The sequence below is a fragment of the Brachionichthys hirsutus genome, chromosome 1 (assembly GCF_040956055.1).
Source record: "Brachionichthys hirsutus isolate HB-005 chromosome 1, CSIRO-AGI_Bhir_v1, whole genome shotgun sequence".
NCBI classification, from domain to species: Eukaryota; Metazoa; Chordata; class Actinopteri; order Lophiiformes; family Brachionichthyidae; genus Brachionichthys; species Brachionichthys hirsutus.
In genome coordinates this window covers 15,024,233-15,049,836 of record NC_090897.1, presented here as the reverse complement: position 1 = coordinate 15,049,836, position 25,604 = coordinate 15,024,233, and the positions used below count along the sequence as shown (strand labels likewise).

The window sequence follows — 25,604 nt, the reverse complement described above, 5'->3', positions numbered from 1 at the left end:
ACTCAGAAACACAATTTAGCAATGAATTGACTTTTTGAATGGGCTACACACTCATGTAACTCTGTTTCTCTCCTTTCATTCGTAGCTTGGCTTGACCATCCATCATCATGCTGACCAGTCGCTCAACAGTTTCTGTCAGTGGCAGTCGGGCCTTGTTGGGAAAGGTGGCAAACGGCATGACCATGCTATTCTCCTCACAGGACTGGACATCTGTTCCTGGAAGAATGAGCCCTGTGACACCCTGGGTGAGACTAAAGCTGCACTTTATCAAAGCGGAGCGCTCGTTTCGCACAACGCTGTTCTGTGAGATGTGGGATGTGGGACGGCACAGAAACCTTTGCTTGACGTAAATGCTCTCACGTCTCGGGGTTGTGTGGTGACACCATTTGTCTTTGCGTGTTTTCAATTGATCTCAAAGTCATTACGTGGAAAGGTGGGTCCAGGAGAGGAGACCAGGCAATTAGATGTTGAGGGTTATCCAGAAGATGATGTGCCTGCAGGATTTTTAAAAATGAACTCTACTATGGTGATGCCATGTCCCACCATACGCTGCCTCTGATTGGCTTAGCTATGGCATTGATGAGTTCTCTCATATATTATTTTTATTCAGTGAGAAACATCAGACCGAGACAACCAGAGGCAGGTCTAGGGTGGGTCATGGCATCGCCATAGTTGGATTCGTAAAGTCCCTTGGTGGCGGTACGCACTCTCTGACTGGCCTTTTATTTTGGCTATGTAGGCAAAGTTAAAGGTAATAGAAGTTGTGTGGACATTGCACTAGTGAAGGAAGTTTGACGGGCAGAGGAGATTGCAAGAGAAAAATCAAACTCATTTCTTGCCAGGATTTATTGAAGGTCTTTGCCAGAAGTGGAAACATCTCCTTGACAAACTGTCAGTTTGAGAAAAAGGAGATTATTAAAATGTATCCTACCATGATTTCTGTCAAACCTGTCATGAGGAGAAAAAAACCCCCAGAAAACACCTGGTTTGCTAAAGTAAGATAAAAGAAAATCTGCAGCAAGTGCCAAAGATTTAACAAAAAACCCATATTCAACATGACTGATTTAACCAGCATCACACAGGATGAGGTTATGTTCACTTAAAGGTGACATATTATACCCTTTTTCCGCAAGTTAACACAGACACAGACTTTGGTCAAAACAGCAAACAGACGCTGCAGGACATCGTCCCTCTTGTCTGTCTCAAACAGGTCCATCAGAAACGCTCTAAACCCGGAAGCAAAAGTACGTTCATAGCGAGCATGCACGCTACCATGAGGGACGCTTTTAGCACACAAAAACATTGTTGGCAATTTTCACCGGAACAAAAAATAAACTTTATCCAGTCTACTCGGCAGCGAGATGACACGGCGAAGGGTCGAGTCGCGGGACCAGCAGCCTAGGAGGAGCGGAGATCTCCGCGCTCTGAGGGAGTATCCGGAGTCTCACACCGTCACCCTACGGACGAAGCTCATTTCAGCCTCTTTTACGCACGACCTTGTTCTTTCGGTCACTACCCAAAGCTCGTGACCACAGGTGAGGGTAGGAACGGAGATCATCTCCCGCTCCATAAAGCAGTCTCGTTCAAAGTGTTTACCACACACTAAATATTTTTGGCCATTTTCAACCGTATCATTACCAACAAAAATAAAATGTATGCAGGGAAAATGCCGTAGAGTGTGGACGGGCAGAACGCAGACACGGGTACGCACGGGGAGCCACGTCACCTGGCTGCTCTCAGCACGAGCAGCGGCTCGACTCACGGATGGGGGAGCGTCTGACCTGATCTCTAAGGGCGAGCCCAGCCAGCCTACGGAGGAAGCTCATTTGAGCCGCTTGTACCTGCGACCTTGTTCTTTCGGTCACTACCCAAAGTTCGTGAGCACAGCTGAGGCTAGGAACGGAGATCGACTAGTAAATGGAGAACTTCACCTTTCGGCTCAGCTTCCTCGTCACCATGAAGGTGAAGGTGAAGAGAGCGCAGACACAGGGACGCACGCACGCATGTTCACGCACACCTTGTGCACGTTTGCCCAATTTCTTCCAGACGTGTTTCAGGAGGTTATTGCAGACCTACGCAAACTACGAAGGATTGACTGGATGGTTTATTTATCTGTTTTTAGGTTGATAAGGACCCAAAATCACCATAATAGTGTAGAAACATGCGAAAAGTTAGTTTTTCATAATATGGGACCTTTAACACATAACTCTTTTGGCTTAATGGTGCAATCCTATCCTAGCTGATACGACAGTGGAACCTCCATTCTGAAATGGCTCGGTAGTCAAACTACTCGGTTTTTGACCAAAAAAAATGGAGATTAAAATGCCTTGGAAGTCGAACAGATTGGACAAGTGGAGCCGAGGCGACCCAAAGACGCTTGAACTATGGCGGAGCCTACCCGAGTAGATCAAGTTTGAGTCGGCCTGCCATGGGAGAAAGACTTTGCAGATTTTTCACTTCGTGTGCGTGTTTTTTGCTTTGTTCTCTTTAGTTCTTAGTCATGGGTCCAAAGAATACTATTGGAAAAGAAAAGAAGAAAGTAGTGAGAACAAGTAGTGACCCGAGGTACCTGAAGTCCTCTACCTTCTTCACATCTAACTGGATACATTTATCTACTTATTTTATTAGGCCCGAGCGCCTATACTAGGCGTAAGGGGCTATTGCTTTTGCAACGCAGAAGACGACAAGTTGACGAGCGCAGCTCGTCAACTCTCGACAAAGTTGACGAGCGCAGCTCGTCAACCCTCGACAAAGTTGACGAGCGCAGCTCGTCAACCCTCGGCATCCAACACACTCACGCACACACACACCGACACTCAACAGCACACACACACACACCGACACTCAACAACACTCACGCACACACACAGACATCGACAAACACAGTTGACGAGCGCAGCGAGTCAACTGTGTTTGTAACTGTCTTCCGATGGTTGACGAGCGCAGCGAGTCAACCATCGGGCGACCAACACACCCACGCCCACACCCACGACACTCAACAGCACACACACACACACCCCGACACTAAACAACACAGACACACAGACACACACACACACACAAACACGAGTTGACGAGCGAAGCTCGTCAACTCGTGTTTGTGTGCCCCCACAGACGCGTAGCCCTCGTCGAGACCATTCCAAAAACGTATTTTGTGTAGAAATCGCATACTCAGAAAAAAAGTTATATTGTTTTTGCAAAAATTCTTTATTCTTCTTTATTCTTTATTTTTCTTCTTTGTTCTGCTGTTTAAACGGCAATTTGACCCCCTGAACATGCTCGAAAACTCACCAAACTTTGAACCAAGCTCAGAACCGGCGAAAAATTAATTATTTTATGTGTTTCAAAATTGGGCATGAAAACGTGGCGCGCTAGCGCCACCTACAAAAATCACAATGCATTGTGCCTATGGGGGGTCCGACGCCAACTTTGTCGGACAGCCACGAAATTCGGTACACACATGCGTCAAGTCAGGGCAAAAAAAAAAAAAAATTATGGCCACGCCCCCAAACACACAGGAAGGCGGCCATATTGGATTGAAACTTAAAAACTGCTGAGTCAGCGTTTGCACACACACACACTCCAATCCAAACCAAATTTTAAACACTTTTTGACCCTTCCTACCTGGACATTTTAAAAGTGAAACTTTGACAATCAGCCTTACAGCGCCCCCTAGCGAACATTAACAAAAATTGAGTGGGAATTAAAAAAATACTTTGCCAGAAATGATTGAAACTTACCAGAAAAGTCCCTCATGTGGTCCCGATCAAAAAACACAATCGTAACCACGTTGTTGTTTTTACGCTGTTGCCATGGCGATGGCAACCCCTCCTATGGGGAGGGGTCCGACGCCAACTTTGTCGGACAGCCACGAAATTCGGTACAGACATGCGTCATGTCAGGGCAAAAAAAAAATGTATTGTGGCCACGCCCCCAGACACACAGGAAGGCGGCCATATTGGATTGAAACTCCTGACGGCAGATGGCCATATAATCGAAATAACGATTTGACTAAACTGTGAGCTACTAATGCAGCTAAAATCTAAACACTTGCGAAGCACTCAGGACAAAAGCGGCGTGCGTCGGCGGGTCAGCTCAACGGCCTGTCGGCCGGCGAGGGCCTACAACGCCGCTTGCGGCTTTAATTTGAATTGTTTTTGCATTTTTTTTGCACGGCCTCCCCTGACTGCACGTGACTGGTTGTTATAGTTAATGAGTGTTCTGTCCTGCCAACGCCATTGTCTCTTCCACTCTTGTGTATGCAGGTTTTGCCCCCATCAGTGGAATGTGCAGTAAATACAGGAGTTGTACCATCAATGAAGACACAGGACTTGGCTTGGCTTTCACCATTGCCCATGAGTCTGGGCACAAGTACGTTGAACAGAAATTACATCAAGCGGTTGTGGGACACGAGATTACTTTTTTTGTATTCTACAAGATGATAAAACTGGATACAGATATTGATGGAACTTGCATCTGTACAATGAAATAAACGAGTGTCCGGATCTGAGCAGTAGACTGTAGCAGCCACTGTACTGTCAGTTTGCGTGTATTAAATTACATGAATGTGATCTGATTTAAGTAAACAACTAAGAGTCATCCACTCCATGACGCTTTAAGAGAGGATAATGCAAACTGCTCTGGCACAATGGATCTGTGTTGAGACATTTCCACTGAGATGTATACATGCCATGCCATTTCTGATTGTTACATTTGGCATGCTCATAATCAATCAATGTCATCCAGGAATTTAGCTGAGGTGTCTGTAACACATGGAGAAAGAGCGAAACGTAACTTGCTGTTACTTGTAAAGAACACAAACCTCTCATCCGTTGTTTCCTCCAGCTTCGGGATGATCCATGATGGCGAGGGAAACCCATGTCGCAAGACAGAAGGCAACATTATGTCTCCCACCCTGGCTGGAAACAACGGCGTCTTCTTCTGGTCTACCTGTAGTCGACAGTACCTCAACCGCTTCCTTGGGTAGGACTTAATGTTGCCTGAAAGAGTACAAAAACTGCGACTAATAAGTGTACAAACTCACTTTCTGACACATGGGTGGTTCGTTGTGCTCACCAGAACAGCCCAGGCATCCTGTCTGGTGGATGAACCAAAGCAGATTGGCCAGTATAAGTTTCCTGAACAGCTTCCTGGACAGCTGTACGATGCTCACACCCAGTGCAAATGGCAGTTTGGCGCCAAGGCCCAAGTGTGTGGCCTTGATTTTGTGAAGGTGAGATATTCACATTGTACACGTTATCGTTAACTAACCAAAAGAGAATTATCATCTACTGCTTCACTTTGTTTCAGCTTGACAGAACACCACAGCATCTTTGAGCTTTGTTTCACTCCCGTTAGTTGTCTTCAGACTCAGTGAGCGACTGCGTGAAGAGAAACAACAAAACAATATACTTTTCCCTTTTTAGGTTTTCCTAAATGTACCTGGTATCTACTTTTTTTGGGGGGGGATCACCTCCATTTAGGTTCCAAAAACATTGAGCTGAGAACTCTGATTTAGAGAGAATTGTCATGACATCCATTTGAGGCAGAAAATATGAAAGTTCATGCACAGCACAAAGAAAGAAAGAAATACTTTATTTTTGTCATTGTAATGTCAACCAATGTTACACTGGAAACACACAATGAAATTACATTTACACCCTAGTACAACGGGCCCCTTAAAAAAAAAACACACATGCACAAATGCATGTGGCCCTAGCATGCGGAGAGGGCATAGGGTGAAGGCACCGCCAATATCGGCCCACCTGGAGTAGTTGGGGGGGTCTTGCTCAAGGACACCTCGGCAGTGCTCTGGAGGTAGACTGGCCATTCTTCAGCCATCAGCACGTAATCCTGATTTCGCCTGGGCTGGGACTTGAACCAGTAGACTCTCCGCTGCCCAACCCAAGGCCCAACCAACTGAACCGCCAAAGCCATACCAACAACTTTTGATCAGCCAGGCTTCAATGGTGTCAGCCATTTTCTAGTTCAATGAACACAAATATGTGGCAAAATACCACGCCACGGTCAATTTAGATGGTACTGCCATTCCTGCCTTTATTAGGCAACAAGATCCTAAGAGCCAAAAGACAGCTGTGCTGCACATTGGATATGATTGTCACAGTATTTTCACACAGTGCTGGCATTGCAAGCAGCGCTTCACTGAGACAGTAGCTTTAATGGAAAACCATCTCCAGAAACATTCCGAATACCAAAACTGTCAACTCAAGCAAAACTACCGCCGCATAATATTTTTACTGTTGCTTGTTGATGAACAAGACTGATCATTTAGCAAAGAACGAGACAAGAGTTAGGGGATGCTAGGAGAACTTAAAAAAAAAAAATCTAAATGTGGATTACGTCAGGCAGCCATGACTCCAACTGCCGAATCCTTTGTGTCTGCCGGATGTGTCAAAGGGAAAACCGCTGTGACAATCAATTTTGTGCTATCATCGTAGTGTCAAATGTGTCTGTGTTGGCTTTTGGATACTATGAAGGTCCTGTGACTGAAAAACGAAGCAAATATTGCAGGTTCAACCAGGGTTGTAGCAGGTGATCGCAGTCTCTTTAACGATGTTTCCCATTTCCCCAGCTACAGCATAAGCACTATGCAAAGGAATAAGGGTAATTCCGACAACAGGTCAAGAAACTATCCCTGTGTTGTGAACTTACAAAGACCCAAATCTATGGCAATTAAATAGTGAATCCCCTAAAACTCACCAGATGAGCCTTCAGTAATGAAATGGGGCACCCGGATCACATAGCGACTTCCAATGTCCGCTTTATGGCGCTAATTATGCAGTGCTAAATTGGCACCTTAATAATTAGAAGGATATTTGCTTAACAACCTTGAAACCTCCACATTTGACCCTCCATTTAATGCTTTCCATCATTTCAATGGAAATACCCGCCCCCCCCCTTCCCATGCCCCCTTAAATCCTTCAGGTTCTTGTGTAAGCCTGGCTCCATTCTCTAATGTTAATTCACATGTAAATGCAGTTCAAAATACTGCAGGGTTTCCTCTCCAATGCGCCAATTGCTGGGAAATCGACTTTGCCAAATCTATAGCTTTGATGATTAGCCCATTTGACGTTGCCTTTACTGGGTATTCTGTTCATGATTGATGTGTTTCGTGAATACATTTCTTCGACCTATGTGCAAGTCAGTAGGTGGTAATTTACCCTCCCTCCTTGTTTATTGCCCCTGAAGAGCTTGTGTAGGGCGTTTTTCAGTATGCCAGGGTGGTTGTCAACAGCCTGCTTAGGGTCAAAGAAGTAGAGCAGCATTAGGACAAAGACTTAAAAACACACACACACCTACAAACCAGAGATGTCTCTCCTGCTCTTACCCGCCCTCCTTCGCTTCTTTCTTTTGTCAGTTCATGTTCGGCGGGTTAAAGATTCTGTTGCCTCTCTTTTGAACCCAGTGCTTCCTCATAGTTGTTTGACCTGTCTCTTTATTGTTGGGTCAGATGTCACATACAATTATACAACATTTCATTATGGAAGTACAGTGATTTGACACCGAGGCTTGGCTTTTCCCTAGTTATTTTGCCAATGGGGGGTGCTGACCTGGCCTGGACTTGCCTGATGATGGTCTGAGCAAGAAGCACGTTATGTCGGGTCAAGGAAGATGAACATAATGTCAAAAGTTCATGTCATAATGACGATGGTAACAAAGACAACTTATCTGATGGACATTTCATCTGTTGTTTGTGTTTTGCCTGACTGACAGGACATCTGCAAGTCGTTGTGGTGTCACCGCGCAGGACACAGGTGTGAGACGAAGTTCATGCCGGCTGCAGAGGGAACCATCTGTGGTCCTGACATGGTGAGGCAATGTCTTGTTGTGCAATAATGGGGACTAATATGTGGAGTTTCTCATTTTAAAGCATGTTATGTATGTGCTATTTTATATGAATGAGCAAACACAAATTAAAAAAGATAATCAAACTAGGAAACTCTAAAGCATATGTGCCAAACTCAAGGCCCGGGGGCCAATGTGGCCCGCCACGTCATTTTTTGTGGCCCGCAAGAGCTTTGTGCAGAAATTTGTTTTTGTAGAATGCTGAAAAGTAAAAGTGAATCAGAGTTGATGTGTATTTGTTTATCTGTAAATGGGGTTTTAATGTTAAAATTAAATATTTGTTGCTGACTCCATTCTGGATCTGACCCAGATGATATTCATTGGTGAGATAGAGGCCCCCACCCTACATGACTGTGTTAAATTCCCTAAATATCGGTCAATAATCAATGGAGATATTGAAGAACAAATTACAGACAGACGCCGGCGATTACTGTACATAACTTCGGCGGATATTTTTACAGCAGTAAGGTATCGATATATTTTTAGAACTATGCAATTGCATATGTAATATTTATAATTAATTAAGTATGTAGTAGTAAATACAGTTATTTAGCAGCATGTTAAGGAGTAGTTACATTTTATTTACATTACATTACATTGAGTTACATTTACACAATGTTACATTTACAACTGGCTCTTTGAGGGCAACCATAATGCTGATGTGGCCCTCGGAGAAAATGAGTTTGACACCCCTACTCTAAAGTATAATAAATGTAAACACAATTATGATGCATCCTGGGTTTGGGACCATTCCTATCGCCATTGTGCTCTCTGAGTTAACTGCTAAGATGTGGGAGTGGTGCCACATTGATTAACTGATATCAATAATATTCCTTCCACCAGTCAGTCTGATGAGATTAATTCTGACATGTTAATGGAATGTTTCCAATTTTGTTTGCTTTCTTGCCAAATGCTAGATGCGACTGACTGAGTCTGTATGGAATCTTTCTGCAGTCTAGGCCTGACAACTTCATCTTAACAAGATCTGAGGAAGCCACTGAGAAATAAGAAATTAATAAACCTAGCAAAGTGAAAACCACATTGTACTTCTGCATTTTGCCAGCTCAATAATTACTGCTCCTACTGTACTCTCTTGCTGTATTAATTAATAATTGGCTGTAATAATAATATTGTACAAACATTAGGGGTTCTACTCATCTAACTTTGGGAAGCAAATCAAACAAGCCCATTGCTCAAAACATGAAAGTATTAATTTCAACAAATCCCCTGTTTGTCAGACTGAAACGAGAAACTTAAAAATGCAGTGCAGAATATTTTTCTCCCTCCTTTGGAATTGACACAATCACTGTTGATGTCTCCTCCTCTGCCTCTCGGGTTGCTCGCCACTTAATCTGTGCGAAACTAATGATCTGTGCGCTGCTATTTATCTGGCGATTACAAGGCTTACTCAGTTTCCTGCAAACCCAGTGACTTCATTGTACCATCTGTTAAACGCCCCACCCTTCAGGTTTGAACTTATACCACATTTTAAGTTTAAAACATCATAGCATGCTTTGCTCAGACATTTCCAATAATAATAATAATAATAGTAATAATCACTAGAAAAGCACTCAGAGCGCAGACCTCCACCAAGCAGCTCATTCCCCTCATAATTGGATTTATACCGTCCACATGATGATGTGGATCACCATCAAAAGGTTCTAATTTGTTCTTGGTATCTTTATACTATCAGAGTTTATCTGTATTTTTCACTGATTTTTTAATCTGTAGGTGGAGTTTTCAATGTTAAAATGTAATGTTTTTTTCCTGACCTCATTCTGGATCTGATCCAGCTGAAATTCATTGGTAAGATAGAGATCTTCACCCCACATGACTGTGTCAAATTCCATAAATATCGGTTAATTATCAACCGAGATATTGAGGAACACCTTTTGAAGCTCCATTGACTGAAATGTTACCGAAAATGTAAAAGTGATCCAGAATCCAGGATCTCTTCTGAATCACAGCCATAGCTGGGAAGATTCCAAACATTTCTTAAAAATGTCATCGAGATCCGTCCAGAAGGTTTTGAGTTATCTAGCAAACAGATGTCAAACCAACGCAGGTGGAAACAACATTCTCAGCAGAGTAATAATAATAGATCAGGTAGTTTTCCCTCATCACCTTAATCCCTCATTTAGTGAAATGTTAGAATAACTGATGAATGTTTAACAAATACACATGATGAATAAATAATGACTGTTAATATGCTCCAAGTTCCAGTAAGTATTCTTCCTATTTTCCTAAACCAAAGTATATCCTTGCAACTTAAAAAGGGGTGGACAGCAGACAGCTGAAGCAAGATATATGTATTTAATCATTCCTTCTCTCAGCTGGACACATATTGAAACATGATAATAGTGAGCGAGCGGGGTGGTGATCTGTGTGGGGGCAGTGTTTGGCTGACGGACTCGTGGTGTTCAGGTGTAGCGCTGGGCTTTTACTCAAGTCAGAAAACTAAGGCAAAAAACCGGGCCAAGTACTGATATGAACAATATTTCTTTGCCTCTCTTCTTTCATCGCCTTCTCGTTCTCCCTCTGCTCCAGTGGTGTCGGAAAGGTCAGTGCGTGAAGTATGGCGAGCACGGTCCCAGGGCGATTCATGGCCAGTGGTCAGCCTGGACTCGGTGGTCTGACTGCTCCAGAACCTGTGGAGGAGGGGTGATGTACAGGGAGCGCTCCTGCACCAGCCCAAGGTACACACACTTGCATAAGCTTCTATTCATTTATCAACACCTTTTTAATGTTACTAACTCAGCAAAGACATGACAATGCGTTCCTACAATGAAAATCTTGATGTGCTATTTGGGCCAGAAAGCAATTCTTCAAAGCTGTAGCTCTTTTTCTGAACACCTGAAAGCGAAGTCTGCCAGATAGCTGTGCACGCACACACACACACACACACACACACACACACCCACCTGTCCTGTCTACCACTGCCCATTTGGGTTACGTGGCCATGAAAAAGTCTCTTCCTGTGGACACTTAGAGGGGACGTATTGTGAAAAACATGTCTGGTCGGACACTTTTTGTCCATAAGCTGTGTGTGCACTCTTCCCGTGTCTGCGCTCCACACGCCCACGCTCTACCTGTGGCTCGTGCATGAGTTGAAGAAGAAGAAGAGAGTGGATAAGGTTTTTTTTTGGTAATGTTCCGGCAAAAATTGGCAAAAATGTTTTTTTAGTGTGTGCTAAAAAAAGTTACCTCACGGGTTACCATGGTAGCGTGCCCGCTATGAATTTTGTTTCGGTTTCATTTTCAGAGACTTTTCTGACAGAGCTGTTTGAGACAGAAAAGAGGGACGCTGTCCTGCAGCATCTGTTTGCTGTTTTGACCAAAGACTGTCACAGATATTTTATAGAAGTGTTTGGGAACCGCGTTAACTTGTGGAAAAAGGGTAGAATATGTGACCTTTAACTCCTCTAAGCTCTTAAAACGCCTCTTGCAGTTTGGACATTGGAGAGAGCCTCGGTGCTTTTGGACTGGTTTTGTTCGCTCCTCAAGGCACTTGTGTCTCTCACACACACACACACACACACACACACACACCTACACGCGGTTCTGATAACAGCTCTCATCAGTCAGGCTGACAGTCCAGACAGACAGACTATCTCTCCACATGTTCCAGACAAGGAGAACCTCCTAATAGCCCAGAGCTCCCTTTTCTCTCTGAAAGCTGCCAAGACCGTCTGCAATCGTCCCCCATTGCTGCTCGCTCATACGAACAGAACTCTCCATCATTCTGCAGGCCAAGATCCCACAGCGAATATCTCCTTGTTAGCTCGCTACATTATTTTATATTTACGCAAGTGCGAAATTTCCCTCATTTTAATGTGTTTAATAACAATTGGTATCGCTGTTCCCCAGAACAGATTTATTTTTGCTCTATTATTGTGTCATTAACATTTGGTGTTCGGGAGAACGAAGCAAAGGACAGGGTGAAGTGGGGAAAGATGATTTGCTGTGGCGACCCCTCATGAGAAAGTACAGTAGTACAGTGTCATCAGCATTGCCTTGGCTCTTAAACTGAAATGCCAGACAAGCTGCTCTGGGATATCGCTTCCTCTTCTCCACCTTTTCTGTCCGGGGTGTGTAATCCAAGTCAGAGTTACAGATGCCTTGTTAAACACTGACCTTATGTTGTATGCAGTTGCATTCAATGTCAGGTTTTGAGTAATGTGTGTTTCAAGTTGCAATTCAGGAGGAGTCATGATGGGGATGGTGAAGCCAATATAAAGTCTTTTTATTCAATATTATTGGAGCAATCAATCAATAAGAATGAGATCTTCAATTGCTAGATGTTGAACCTAATTGTATTTCCAGCCATCAGGATCATTTAAACACTCTTGTTGCTCTAAAGTACTGAATTTTTATTCTGTTGTAAATCTATTTTTCACTGTAATTCTCTGTTTTATGACAAATGTTTCACTCAATCTGATTCTCCTGCCCGCTCATCCACAAAGAAACAGGAACAGAAACACTTCTGATACGATTGTGATGATCTCCAAGGCATCTGATTGGTTGGCTGGTCTCAAACTTTACAACAAATAATTTGCTTATTGTAGTCCCTGAGGAATTAATCACAGCAGGATGAATCATATTGGGATGTCACATCTAACCTTAACTTATCGCTGCATCACTATGCTGTATGTATTATGTAGTGCCGACGCATGTGACTTAAATGTCACAATTACTTCATATCATAATATGGACTTGACTGTCAAGCATTGAGCATAGAAACCAGAAATAATACAACTGAACTCTAAATTGCAATTGAGTTTTGAGAGATTACAATTAAATTCACATTAATTGCTGGTGAACCAAAAGGGCTTTTTGACTGTTTACACTCGCACATTGTTGTAGCCTGACTTATCTACTTCACTACTATGCAAGAGTCAGCTGGATTCATGCACACAGGTTTCTCTGTTTCATTTAAACTCTGTAGTCCTTCTCTTTCACTCATTAATCAGAAAATACCTCAAACGTTAAGACTTGAAACTTTGAACTTTGATCATGAAAACTCCAAAGACGACAAAGCAATTCGGCTGGTTGAACCAACCCGAACAGTACAAGTCACACATTCAGTAAAATAATTCAGCCAGTCGAGTAATTTGGCACAATCCAGAGCAGAGTCACGTTTTAGTCCCGGACTCATGGAATTCACAATGCGTTCCTGCTTTGTATATTTTTTTGCTTCGCTCTTCTTCCCTCAGTTTGAGCAGAATGAAAGGGAAGTGCCTGAATCTCATTTCTTTTGTCTCGTGTCATCTTTGCCTTGAATCTGGACTCTTTGGACAGTGGGAAACATGACACTGTTGTTAAACTGGCTGCACATACATGTATAAATGCATGTGAGCCCATAACGCCAATTTTAGACAAAATGCTTGAAGTTAGACATTACTTGTACACTTTCACCCCAAACCTGCTACAAAGTCTACACTAAACAGTATTAAAATCCTTCATCTGATTGTGCACACACCCATCCATTTTACGAGGCCAGTGACTAACTTCTGCACGCTTGTAAATAGTTATAGGGATACCTTTCCTTCCAAGAGTTGCTTCAAGATAGAAAATAACTCGTCTTCCGTTCCCTCTCTCCACCCTCTCTCTTTCCCTCTAGACCACCTGTCAGATCAAACACAGTCCACCTAATCCTCGACAACATGCCTCAGAGATTAGGTTCATGATTTTGACCTGGTTTTCTGGGGATCACATTTAGTGGAAAAACACCATTGAAAGCGAGTCGGGGTGTATGATTAGGGGTTGTTGGTGCTGAGATAGGGATTTGTATGTTGCAATGTGCCAATAAAATTGTAAAGGTGCTTTAATAGGGGTAAACAGAGCAGGAGAAAGTTGGGTGAGACGTTACTCGTGGGGCAGAGAGCTTTCGACTCAAGAAAACACGACTCAACATAATGACCTTTGACCCACAGGAGTTCAGCCTCAGTTTTGGTTGTTGGGAAGATTTACAGAGCTCCTGGGATATTTTAAAGCATTCTTAAGTGCCCCGAGGGTTGTGTTGGAGCAGAGGTGCAGAGGCAGTGGGAGTATGACCAAAACAGAAAGTAAAAACTTGGCATATCTGGTTTCTGTCTCTTGTTGGATGTAGATTTACAGTTGATTATATAGGCACAAGAGAGGATCAGAAAAGGGAATCGAAAGAGAAATCAGGAATGTCTCGAAACTTGGGGCCCAAATTTGACAAAACTAAATTCTCAAGTAAACGGTCCCTAGTTAATATTTGACTGATTGTATTGCTATTACTGATGGAGAATACAGCGTAGTTCTTAAACAGCCCATCATAATAATGTTACCATGTGTGCTGCATTTGTCTATCTCCTACTGTCTAAGTCTTAATTGGATCAGGCAGGCAAAATCCTGGGCCAACCCCACCCCTCAATGCTTTCACAAAGGGAAGCAAGCCTGGCACGGAGAAGACGCACACACACACACACTGAATAGAGTGCCATCATTTTTGGCCGTTAAGTCACTGTTTGATTGACTCCAGGGTTGAATGAAATGGGTGAACAACTGGAGTTAGAGGAAAAAAAAGCAATGCAATTACATGACATTGGCTTTTTTCCCCAACAGCAGCATAAAATGAATGTTGGTGTCTACCATACCTTTGATGGAAATACTCCCCTCATCCTGGTGCATCTACCTAGGAATTTCTACCTTTTTCCCCCCAAACCATATCATTAAATTTTTACACTCAGTACACTCTTTTATTAGACATGTTTAATCAGCATGCTTCCTCAGTCTGTGTTTGCAGAGGGGCTATGGTCAATTTTCTCTGCTGGTGGTTGCGTTGGAATGCCTGGTATGAGTTTAGAGAGTCTGGGAAGTCAGTCATGGCTCCCTATTGTTCATGAAATATCAAGACTCTGCTTGTCTTCCTCAGTTCTGTTTGCCCCTATCATTTTAATGGCTATTTAAAGCCCTATTAAATGTTTATTTCCTGAACCAGATCTTTCCATGTGGTTGAAGAAGTGTTGATTTGTTGTGGAAACATCTGCAGTACTATACAAACCTCTGTTTGACAGTCAATACAAACTAGTCCTGTTGTTCCCGAATGTTAGTCTTATATAATTGGGGTTAATGCCACATTGACAGACATTAAGATGTAATTTTCTTGACTTTGATTAAGGCAGCACTTTTAGATGAAGAAAACAACTATATGAGAAGGATTTAAATGATCGCAGCTTTTTGTTGGTTGTCGCACTAACTGGAGTATGTTAGCCTGCAGAGTTGCGGTGCAAAGCTCTTACAGCTGTTTGAGTTTAAGTAACATTGATGTTTATCACAAAATGGAAATCCCTGCTTAGCTTTGTAATTGCTTGATGTATAGCTTACGTAAGGCGTTTTAATAGCATCTGATAATGGACTTATCTCTGTGCTTATTTTATTAGATCTCAGTGCAGCCTTTGACACAATAGATCATTGGGTTCTGTTACAGAGGCTGGAACAATCAGTTGGTGTTACAGGATCTGCATTGAACTAGTTTAGATCATATTTATCTGATAGATTTCAGTTTGTACGTGTTCATGATAAATCTACATACACAGAAGTCAAATATGGAGATCCACGGGTTTTGGTGCTTGGACTTATTTTATTCACATTGTATATGCTTCCCTTAAAAATTTCCACTGCTATGCAGATGACACACATTCATAAGTGTCAGTTCAGCCAGACAAAACCGGTCAGTTAGTTAGACTTCAGACATGTCCTCCTTAAGGACATTAGTTCCTGGATGACAAAGAAGTTCCTGTTGTTGAATATAAATAAAACTGAGGTACTAGTTCTTGGATCAAAACATCTCAGAAATGTTCTCGTGATGTAGTTGAACTAGATTGCATCTCAGTGTCCAGCAGCACCACTGTCAAGAATCTGGGTGTAATCTTTGATCAGAACCTGTCCTTTCATTCCCAGATAAAGCATATTACAAGGACTGCGTTCTTTCACCTTTGCAATATTTAAAAGAAATAGGCACTTTACCTTACAGAGCTCATTATGCCATATTAGAACCCTGCGGTCCCAAAATGCTGGCCTGCTCTTGGTTCAAAAAATGTCCAAGAGAAGCCTGGGGGGGCAGAGCTTTCAGTTATCAAGCTCCTTTATTGTGGAATCAGCTCCCTGATACGGTTCGTGAGGCAGACACCATCTCTATGTTCAAGAGTAGACTAAATACTTTCCTTTTTAACGAAGCTTATAGTTAATCAATACAATAATCAATAGGCCAACACTGGTGGCATAACCTCCTATAACACACCAAGCTCCTCCCGCTCTGGTTATTCATGTTATAAATATATGTAAGAATCCCTCTCTCTTCCCCGTAGTCTCGCATGCTCTTTCCTTCTGTTTGTCCCCATTTCTGTCTCTCAGTCTGCAGGTCCTTCTGTCCGTGATGTTGCAGAATCTGGTCCTGTTGCTGTCAACTCTGATGTCCCTATCACTAGCATTAGCATTTATAGTCTTATAGCCCCTCTTTAGTCAGTATCTTGTTCAGCAGCCTTAATGTTACATTATGTTTTTTGTCTGTTCCTGCTCCCTCTTTGTTTTTCACACTCCTCCTCGCCGTCATTGTCTCTCTCTCTTTCTTCTGCTTTCTCTCTCTCTCTCTCCTTCTCTACCCAACCAGTCAAGATAAATGGCCGCCTACTATGAGTCTTAGATTCTGGCCAAGGTTCTTGATGAATAAAAGGAAGTTTTCCCTTGCCTTCGTCACCAAAGTGCTTGCTGTTGTGGGTCAAGTTGGGTTCTGTCTTTCCCTTTTAAACCTGTTATCTCAGATATCTTTCTGTTATTGAATAAGAAAGAAAAATTGTTATGATTGTGGAATGTACTCCAGAAAAGAAAATAAGCATACAGTAAAAGCAGGATACATTTTTTGTTTATTTATACCAATGTGTTTAGGTAAGCTGAAAGATGTGTACATCGAAAGACATCGAAATATTTTGTGAGGTGTTGGGTGCTGGTGGGGCGCCGGGCTGGCCTGCTGTGTCCCGTGCCACTGAGTTGGCCTTGGTTTTGTCGGCTGAGTCGGCGACTATCGCTCTGGTGCCCTGGGCTGGTTCTTTTGCGGGTGGCTGGTGGGGCCCCGGGGGGTCATTCTCGGCATGCTGTACTGGTCTTGGGGTGATCTGGGGTGCTCGTGCTGCCGTTGATTGGCCCATGATAACAGCCCTTTCCTTAGTTGGAGGTTTCACGCATGCCAGGTCCACCACACCAACACCCATCGAAACTTGATATGAGAGTTAACTCCTCCCAACGGTCTCTGAGTCAGTGGAGGTTGCTGGGTTAGTGTCTGTGGCTCTTCTTCCTCAGATCTCCTGAGAACTTGATGATCCAGACTTTCCTCTAGAGACTGACGAGATCCTGGGGTTTTGGGATATTTCTTAGTTATGGTTGGATGAGAGGGTTGGAATCAAGGAGCACAAATAAATCCATTGCACGTTCTTATCAGAACACTGTGTATTTGTCACTTTTTGTTTGTCCATGTATGTTTCACTGTAGTGTACACAACCCTCTACGGCGGAAAGCAGGAAATAAAACTAATAAAATAGGCTAGTCTGCCAAGAGGGCAGGTGTCGGTCACAATCACAATAAAAATAAATTGCGTAAAACTCTGGCAGTGATGGACATCATGTGTGCCGCCACTCTTGAGCACAAATGCAGACAAAAAAAATAGTTACAAATTTGAGTGTTAATGCGTTTAAAATGGTGGAGCAAGAGGCCATGAGATCAGCTCCTGATGCTCTGTGCCTCCTGAAGCCAGCCCTGCAACTCTGTTATCTTTAATACGATGATATACTGTATGTTGAGTAGGAGTTCTGTTATTTGCACATTTTAGACGCTATTTATAGAGGTATTTCCAGTCTACATCACTTTTAAATTCTAAAAAGGTCTGAAAAAGACGTGAACTAAACTTATCATGTACATTTACTTCAGAAAATAATTGTATGCAAACTACTTGAGTACTATACAGCCCAGTGTGAAATGTTGGATTCAAGAAATGGAACAAAACAGTGACAAATGTCTGTCAAACTGTCAGAAAACAACCTTGATTTTCTCCTTTCCTGTATTTGCTTGTTTTCCACACAGGCCACAGAACAATGGTAAATTCTGCTTCGGCTCCAGCCGTCATAACCAGCTGTGTAACACTCGGCTCTGCCCTCCGAATGCAGTGGACTTCCGGGCACAGCAGTGTGCTGAATACAACAGCAAGTCCTTCAGGGGCTGGTATTACAGATGGAAGCCATACACCAAAGTGGATGGTACAGTTGTCCATCCTACAGTTGTTACTAGTTCTATGGTTTATGTACATTGCATGTTTCTTGCAGCTGTTTTAAAGATGTAATGATTATATACAGGCTATTGGTTTTATATTCTTGGCACAAAATGCACAAGGTAAGAATCCTTCTTGTTTGAAGGAGGCAGCAAAGAGAGTCGCAGACTTCTCAGGACAAGCTTTCTCTTGTCTTAATCCTGAGGATGTTTTACATCCGTACCCTGCTGTTTTTTGCTTGTTAAAAGTTATACAGGAGCTTTGGGCGGGGCAGCAGTGGCTCAGTCGGCTGGGACTTGGGTTGGGAACCGGAGGTTTCCGGTTCAAGACAAAATTATGGAGTGTGGATTGGTGGCTGGACAGGGGTCAGTCTACCTCCAGGGCACTGCCGAGGTGCCCTTGAGCAATGCGCCACCCTCTCCGGGCATGCGGACTACAGCGGTGCCTTCACCCTATGCCCTCTCTGCATGTTAAGGGGCCCCTACATATGTGTGTGTGTTTGTAGAGTGTTTACAGGGGCCTACTAATAATTTTGTTATGTGTGTTTGTACTGATCGTATTCGCATGCATAATGACAGAAGAATAAAGATTTCTTTAAAGATTTGTGACACCACAGTCTGCATACAGCATCAATGATTTGACCTAAAATGCTGCAAGCACGCATCATGCTGAAATGTGCATTGGAGACGTGTAGCCACCTGCACCCTTTGTCACAGAGGGGATGGATTAAAAAAGAAAGCCTACGGGCCAGCTTTGCTGCACACACTGAAGGAGCGCTGTGTGTTTGGCCGTCTTCCCAGGCCTGTTTAAGCTGTTGATGAATGGGAGGTGGTGCAGAGAGGGACAGATTCTGAACTGCCTTTTGGGTCCTTGAGTCCAGTCACCTTCACTGCCATCTATTTTAATCAAAGACGACTGTAGGGACCTGTCTGTGATAACTGATCTAAACTACAAACAAACCTGTGGCCCCACAAGAACACCCCGGGGTGCGCTCATTGTCAGCTCCTGTCTTTCCCAATTCAGTCTCAGCAGGGGCTGTACACACTGTGTGTGTAACAGGAGGCAGTGCAGTAGTCTCAACTGCTTTCAATTTACCGCATCTGAGAACTGCAGCTACGTGGCAACAACTTGCACTTTAACTATTGCTTTGTTCAGAGTTCATAGCATTGGCATTGTATGTCTGTCTGTGTTTGTACAGATGAAGACATCTGCAAGTTGTACTGCATTGCAGAAGACTTTGACTTCTTCTTCGCCATGTCAAGCAAGGTCAAAGATGGTACCCCGTGCTCAAACCAAAATGATAATGTCTGCATTGAAGGCCTGTGTGAGGTAACTTAGGATAAATATCACTGTGCCATGGAAGTTTGCTTTTGTTCTTATGCAATGCTAGAAAAGCTGTTACTGAACTGAAACAGAAGGCCTCTTGAAAATGTTTTCATAGTACTAAGAAAACCCGTTTTTATTGGATCTGCACCACTAGAACTAGGAATGAATGTATTATTTAGAACTCCATTTTGGAACTTTTATAGATCTGTTTGGAGCAGACAAGAGTAACCAGGTTGGATAGGATCAGAAAGAGCTCATAATTAACTCCAGTTTTGGGTGCTTGCAGGCAGTTGGCTGTGACCAGATATTGGGCTCCAAGGCCTCTCTTGATGCCTGCGGTGTCTGTGAGGGAGACAACTCCACCTGCAAGTTCTTCAAGGGCCAATACACCCTTCAACACCGGGCTAATGGTAAGCCTGTCTTTGTCTTTCATTGCGTAGTGCCTCTACATTAAAGAAACAGTTCACACAAAAATGAAAATATTTATTCAATGTTGTAAAATGACTCCATACAACTTGCAAGTAAACCCAAGTCTTTGAGTCTTGTTGTGCATGATGGGAAGTTTGCAGAAACAGACCAAAGTTTAAATAGTATCTTTTCAGAACCAATTGGCCCCTCTGCACAAAGCAGGATATTTTTAGTTGTTTACTTACATTTCAATAAGAGTTAGATACGGTTTAAGCTGTATAAACTTTGGATAATGAGAATTAAAGACCATTAATAAACTTAGCATGACTCGTACTCTTTCTTCCCCCCCAAAGAATATTACCTCATGGTAATAGTCCCAGCTGGGGCTCGAAGCATTCTCATTCAGGAAATGGACGTGTCCACCAGCTACCTTGCAGTCCGGTCCTTGAAGAAGAGGTACTACCTGACCGGGGATTGGACTGTGGACTGGCCAGGGAAGTTCTACTTCGGTGGGACAGTTTTCGACTACCAGCGCTCTTTCAGCAAGCCGGAGAGCCTTTATGCGGCTGGACCTACTAATGAGACGCTGGTGTTTGAAGTAAGCCGCCACTGCTGGGTGATGTCTGTTTGTGGATATTGAGAGTGACAGCTCTGTCTCTTTTCCTTATATCTGGATATGAATAGACTAAGATGAAAAAAAGAATGTTGGGCAACAGGAAGAACAGGGGTGTTTGTTGCTTCTGCAGCACTTTCGTGGTACTATTTTATTTTCTGGGGATGGGTAGGTCGTGTGGAAGGCCTGTTAATTTGGACCATCTAGAGCGGGTGCGGACGAGTGGTGCTTAAAACATTTCTGCCTTTCGGCACACCTGGTGTCAATCTACTGATCGTGGCCAGTTGTGGGTAGTTCAGGCGTCGTAGTAAAAACAAGTAGGCCTTAAAAACACACAAAAACAAAACTCCCATGTAAAAACCAAAACATGCATCAAAAGCACACAGAATGAAATAAAAACATAAAAACAATAAAGCATGCAATTGTCCCTAAAAATTGACCCCTTCACACAGGGATTTCAAACTCGCGGCCCCTGGGCCATTTGCAGGATGTTAATTTGTTGCCCGCAGGACAATTTTAAATTAAAAAGTTTAAGTTTAATGCGGCCTGTGAGTTTTATATGAAAAAGCTAAAATTAATTATGTTTAATTTTAATAAAATTTCATTTAATGATATAATTTCGACAAGTTTGGCAGGCCGGATTAAAAATCCCAACTGGCATATGGCCCCCGGGCCTTGGTTTGCCCACGCCTGGTGTAGGATGACCCCTGAAAAGGTTTTAAGTGTGCTCACTTTTCATTTTCCTTCTTTTCATAATCGGGTTGAAATAATTCTGCTTTGTTTAGAGTTGAGCTTCTGTCTTTGCCCTTTTGCACCACTTCCAATTAGTTACCCGAAGCCAACGTTCTAGCCATCCTAAATATTGTTGCTTGTCCTCCGAGCTGCTTGACCACGTGGCCCAGTCGTCCATCTGTCCAGCAGAGAGCTCAGCATTAGCATGCTGCTGATTTGCAGATGAAATGAGGATAATCTCTGTAAGTATGTCCCGCAATTACTGAAAGGAGAAGGAGGTTGATGGAAAGAGAGAGAGAGTGAAAGGGAGAAGGGCGTGAGATTAAAAGATGAAGGATTCTGCAATTGAAGTGCTTGGATGTGAGCTAAGGTCAGGGACTTGAACTGCAAATGAAAAAAGTAAAATACGCTTTTTTTCCAACAGTTGACCTGCATCTGTTTCACAGATTTTACGTAACAGACACACTGAGACTCTATGGGGTGATTATACAGTCTGATCCAATCACTCCCAGGCCCTCGCTCAGTTTGAAACACGAAAAGAAAAACAAGTGTTGAGGAGTGGGAGCACAAACTGTGACAAGGTGTTCAAGGCTGTGCAGCTGTTCAGTTAGTAAGGGGGGGGGGGTGAAGAAGTAGCTAACAAGAGAAGGAGGAAGGAACAGACTAAACATATGGTTGAGGTCGAAGAGGGTGCCGAAAAGGGTTATTCTCGCTGGATTGGCATTCTTGTGGCGAGGAAAGGTCGCGCCAGTCCAGGGCTGAGCACTGCGAGCCCTCGTGGGAGACACCGACTCATCGTCATCGCATGCTGTGCTGGTTGGGCTGTGAAATCTAACATGAGCTATGACCCAGTATTGTCCTGCAGGAAGGAATATATTATGCTGAATCCTTCTGCAGAAATATTTCTGTTAACATGCATTACGAAATATTTTATAACTTGAAAGATTGCCAGTAGTGTGTAGCCACATTAAAAAAAAAAGCAAAACAACAACAGTCATGCTAAACCATGTCAAGATTAAACCACATTTAGTTCCATGTCCAGTTCACCCAAGAATCCAACATTTCTCCTACTGAATTTGTGGGCCTGTATTTTAACTTCTTTGAAGCTAAAATTCTTATATTTATTATTTTTGACCTACCAGGACAGGAATTAGTAATAATCCTCTAATTGTTGGCTATATGACACATTTTCAACTATCTCATCCACATTTCCAACTATCTTTCTACACACATTGGCTATCTGCAGGGCTCAACATTTCCTGGCTAATTTAAGGACAATCATATCTGAAGGTCAAGTAAACTAGTTTTCCTTCCATCATATGTTTCCCTTTTTTGTCTGAAGGAGGATCTTTGTTAGTAGGAAATCTGTATGGCAATACCTAAAAAACTTCTTTAAAAAAATGGATATGGCAGGCGTCAGTCTGAACATGTACAAGAATCAAAAAACATATCAAAAAAATGTAATGTGAAACCTATATTTGTTCTTTATACCAACAATGTAGAAGTTCACCTTCTGGCATTATTGGCTAAGTGGCAGGAATGTCTTTTTCATTTTAGGAACGAACAGTTGCCAGTGTAACCTCGGCCAAACCAAATAAAAAACAATGAGATCAGCATTTAACCTCATCCCGATGTGAAACCAGTGAAATCAGGGAGACATTAATTTTGATCATTAAACTAATGAGGCCATGGTGGCTGTGAGTTCCAGTCAACTGTTAAGTTCAAATTATTTTTACAAGCATAAACCCCTTGATAGGGGTCATCTCGTTTTTGAAGGGGTCCCAACTTATATCAGAGTCCGAGGAAGATGGAAAGTCATCAAATGTGTGCCTGCGCTAACAATGAGATGAACCATCTCTGCATACTTTGAATATAGTGTTTACCTACTGCAGTGCAAAGGAAAAGGAAGCTGTCAAGTTGCAGATGCAATTACCTCTTGTTAAAATCTAACATGGCAGTTGTATTTTTGGGTGTGTACTGAGGTATCTTGTCCAGTGGTGCAAGTGCACGTTAAACTCATGCACCTTACTATAATGAAACTTGTGTTGATGCATTCAGTTTCGAGGCTACATAGCAGATTTCAGCCTCAACAGTGTATTTAAAGTAACCCAGTGTTTTTTTATGGTTTTGGGAGGGTTGGACTCGAGCTGAATGAAGTCATTGTTTGGTTTGGGTTGTTTTTAGGTTTTTAAACGAGTCCTCATTATCTTCATCAGTTCAGGAAAATTCTGATATATCTTGTTTTGAATTTATTTTTATTTTTTTCAAATGTAGATAATGAAAGAAATGTTCTTTTACAGTGCTCATCAACTTGTGTTGCATTAATTGTCTACAAACATGATATTCCCAACACATGTTTACTTACTCTGTTTTATTTATGGCTATGTTTTGTTGTCAATGGATATTTTGCAGATGTGTGGGCTATCACTGATATCAAGGTCCTTTTTTTTTTTTTTTTTTCACAAAGACATGACCAGGGTTAGTTTGTTTTTGCGGTTTCTGTTTTAAGCACAAGTAGGTAGGATACTAGTCTTTATTATTATCAGTTTGGCTCTTTGATCGTCAGTCAGGGGATCAGCTTTGGCTGCTTTTTTCCCAAATATGGATGGAAGGGAGACAAGTTTGGATATGTTTTGTTAATGCTGAAGGTTGATTCTCTATTGGCAACCAATGTTAACAGTGTATTGACTTGGGTGGATCATTGCGGATGACTTGGCAAAGAAAGATCAACTATTTAGGAAGCATCAAGACTTCAAGGATCCGCTTTTAAAGGGATTATAAAACAAAACTGCCAAATGTAGTTTTTATAGCTGCTGGCTAACATTGTTGGTGGTTGTTTGTGGAAGGAGCAGGAATGCTGGTGGGTAAGACTTGGAGTTGGAACTGAAGATGTATAATCTTCTTTTTCCTTTTGTTTTCTTTATTGTAGTTGTTGTTGTTGAAAGAATGGATGCAGCTTTAGATGTCTGATGTAAAATGAAGCTTGACTTTTGATCCAGTACCAGTTGTCAGCTCTGGTTTGTGTGACTGAAATCAAAGAATAATTTCCCTCTGCACTTGGATTCATCAATGCCTTCTAATGTGAACAGCAGGGTTTTAGTATACACGAGCATCCACCCTTTTTGGAGTCCTTGGAGGGGGGCACTGGAGAGTGCCCCTTCTGGGGATTCCCTCGTTCTATGGGTGAACTTCAACGCTCCCATTGGCAACGACAATGAGAGCTGGAGGGGTGAACACCATGTTCAAGCATAAGGGTGTTCATACGTGCACTTGGCACCAGAACACCCGAGGCCAAAGTTCTATGATCGTATGATTGTAGTCGTATCAGTGGACTTTCAACCACATGTCTTGGACACTTGGGCGAAGTGCAGCTACTGCGGTTGCTGAGGCAAAAACCCGGGCGTGGGAGGAGTTCGGAGGGGCCATGGAAAACGGAATGAAAATCAGCACCTCTAAATCCGAGGCCATGCTTCTCAGCCGGAAAAGGGTGGAGAGTAACCTCCAGGTTGGGGAAGAACTCCTACCCCAAGTGGAGGAGTTTAAGAACCTAGGGGTCTCGCTCACGAGTGAGGGAAGGATGGAGCGGGCGATCGACAGGTGGATCGATTCAGCAACTGCAGTAATGCGGACCCTGGACTTCATCTGTCATGGTGATGAGGAAGCTGAGCCAAAAGACAAAGCTCTCCATTTACCAGTTGATCTTCAATCCTGCCCTCACCTCTGGTCACAAGCTTTGGGTAGTGACCGAAAGAACAAGGTCGCGGGTACAAGTCGCTGAAATGAGCTTCCTCCGTAGGGTGGCTGGACTCTCCCTTAGAGATCGGGTGAGAAGCTCAGTCATCCGGGAGGAGCTCGGAGTAGAGCCGCTGCTCCTCCGCATTGAGAGGAGCCGGATGAGGTGGCTTGGGCATCTATTGAGGATACTTCCCGGATGCCTCCCTGGCAAGGTGTTCAGGACACGTCCCACCGGGAGGAGACCACGGGGAAGACCCAGGACACGCTGCAGAGACTATGTCTCTCGGCTGGGCTGGGAATGCTTCGGGATCCCCCTGGAAGAGCTGGAAGAAGTGGCCAGGGAGCGGGAAGTCTGGGCTTCCCTGCTTAGGCTGCTGCCCCCGCGGCCCAGCCCCGGAAAAGTGGTTGATGGTGGATGGATGGATGGATGGATGGATGGATGGATGGATGGATGGATGGCATGTAGTTCTGACATGTGGCTATTTGCATGCACCTAATCCTTTAGCCAGTCCATGATTGCATAAACTGCCCACATATGCAGATGTACTCCTGTCAAGGCCACACACTTGGAACAGTTAACATGCAGCAGAAGATGATTGGTTCAGTCAGTGAAAGCATCCCAGGACGGTTGAATACAGA

The 25,604-nt window shown here is 43.1% G+C and overlaps 1 protein-coding gene across 1 annotated transcript in view; it reads left to right on the top strand.

Annotated features, from left to right (window-relative positions):
• The window catches only part of adamts18 (ADAM metallopeptidase with thrombospondin type 1 motif, 18), a 52,563-nt gene that overhangs the window by 11,393 nt on the left and 15,566 nt on the right, over window positions 1–25,604 (top strand). Inside the window, exons 7-16 of the mRNA XM_068756785.1 lie at window positions 86–245; window positions 4,266–4,371; window positions 4,846–4,983; window positions 5,080–5,233; window positions 7,735–7,830; window positions 10,414–10,562; window positions 17,968–18,140; window positions 19,350–19,480; window positions 19,764–19,887; window positions 20,239–20,483. Of these exons, the coding sequence (XP_068612886.1) occupies window positions 86–245; window positions 4,266–4,371; window positions 4,846–4,983; window positions 5,080–5,233; window positions 7,735–7,830; window positions 10,414–10,562; window positions 17,968–18,140; window positions 19,350–19,480; window positions 19,764–19,887; window positions 20,239–20,483 (1,476 nt within the window). The remainder of the gene's footprint in view (window positions 1–85; window positions 246–4,265; window positions 4,372–4,845; window positions 4,984–5,079; window positions 5,234–7,734; window positions 7,831–10,413; window positions 10,563–17,967; window positions 18,141–19,349; window positions 19,481–19,763; window positions 19,888–20,238; window positions 20,484–25,604) is intronic.